At 43.1% G+C, this 1,597-nt stretch overlaps 1 protein-coding gene across 1 annotated transcript in view; it reads right to left on the minus strand.

Annotated features, from left to right (window-relative positions):
* The window catches only part of TRDMT1 (tRNA aspartic acid methyltransferase 1), a 43,354-nt gene extending 42,603 nt beyond the window's left edge, over window positions 1-751 (minus strand). Inside the window, exon 1 of the mRNA XM_009330601.1 lies at window positions 718-751. Within this exon, the coding sequence (XP_009328876.1) occupies window positions 718-751 (34 nt within the window). The remainder of the gene's footprint in view (window positions 1-717) is intronic.
* Window positions 752-1,597: the final 846 nt, after the last annotated feature.

The following is a 1,597-nucleotide window of genomic DNA, read 5'->3' on the forward strand; positions in this document are numbered from 1 at the left end:
CTATTCAGTGGGTGAATGGAATGAGCTGTAGCCCAGGACTTATGCTGCAAGCACTTCAGTAGCTCAGCCTTGTCAGCTTCATTTGCTTGACTAAGCTTCAGTGAATAAAGGAAATTAAAACCTCAAGGACCTACATTTAGATACAAACTGCATTCCTGTACTTCTGGTTGCCATCAGAATGAAGCTAAAGCACAGTTTCCTTCACCAAAAAAACATAAATATCCTTAATAAAATACATGGGCTCCGATTCTTCCTCATAAGATACAATACCTGAAGTACAATATCTGAAGTACAATAGCTGACTTTACTGTGAATTGGGGGGTGAAGATTACCTTCCTCTCTGCCTGCTATTCATGTTCAGGTTTATCAGAATTTCCAGTGAAGATATTTGCTTCTGCAGGACTGCCAGTTAAAAAGGATTAAAAATTGATAGTAGTTTTGCATCCCATAAGTGCTGAAGTAATAAATTACAGATAATACCTCTACATTGTTTCGGTCACTTCCCATAGCAAAAAGATTTCCCTTCCCTGATGTGTCAGTGCCGGATTAGAGAATGTGAGTCGTGCTTTGGCCAGTCAAGTTTTAAATTATCTAAATGACAGGGATTCTGTCATCTCCCTTAAATGACTTCTGCATTCATACTGAAAACGATCTGCTGCTACTCAGTCTAAGTTTTTCTCTGTTAAATTTCATGCCATTGCTATTGCCCTGTACTACCTGCATCATTCTTCTCTACCGCTGGTAGCCCCATTTTGATAGTAAAATTGCTCTTGAAACACTGGGATTTTTGTCTGGCCTTTGATGCTACACACACAGGATATTTGCAGATCCTGTCTAATGAATAATTATCATTTTGCCAGGTGCTTTCCCGAGACTCTTATCGTGTGCCCACTGAAATTAATAGCAAAAGTCTGTTGGGTACAACAGTGCAGAAGCAAACCTTCGTTAAAATCAAACCTCCCGCTATCCTAGTAGAAGGACTGCATCTAAGACAAGATCCTGATTGCAGCTATTTCAATAACGTACTGTCCGCACTAAAAAAAATAGTTACTGCTGGGATCGTCGTTACAATAATGGCAGAATTAAGCCTTACCCGGGTAAACGCTCACCCAGCTACAGGGAACACACATTTAGCCTGTAAATGTGTCTTCAGCACAGAAGTAGGAGCTGAGCTTGCTGTCACAGGAGGCAGCTAAAAGAAGACACAGATGTGTTATTTTTCTGCATGTTTTTTTTGGACATTCACAGTGGCAGCCCACTGTGAATAGTTAGCATCACTCTTCCCTGATCTTACTCTCTTTCAGAAAGCTAAGAAAGAAAAGAAACAGGTTCTCGAAAAGATACCTAGCTACAGATATATATACACATCATACCTATAGAGGGGTTTTTAACGTATGCATCCTGGGTTATTTGGAGTATTTTGCCTGTCCTGCGGCACAACATTAAACCTGCCAACCCTCCCTCGCAATCACCCGCTAACTCTCAGAGGGGGACAACGAGAGGCCAGGGAAAGCTCAGCACCCGCTTCCGCGAAGCCGAGGACGCCGCTGCTGTCACCCCCGTCCTCCCCGGGCGCCCCGCGCCGTGCCGGGGCTCC

Source organism: Pygoscelis adeliae, unplaced genomic scaffold, assembly GCF_000699105.1.
Source record: "Pygoscelis adeliae isolate BGI_AS28 unplaced genomic scaffold, ASM69910v1 Scaffold27, whole genome shotgun sequence".
NCBI lineage: Eukaryota > Metazoa > Chordata > Aves > Sphenisciformes > Spheniscidae > Pygoscelis > Pygoscelis adeliae.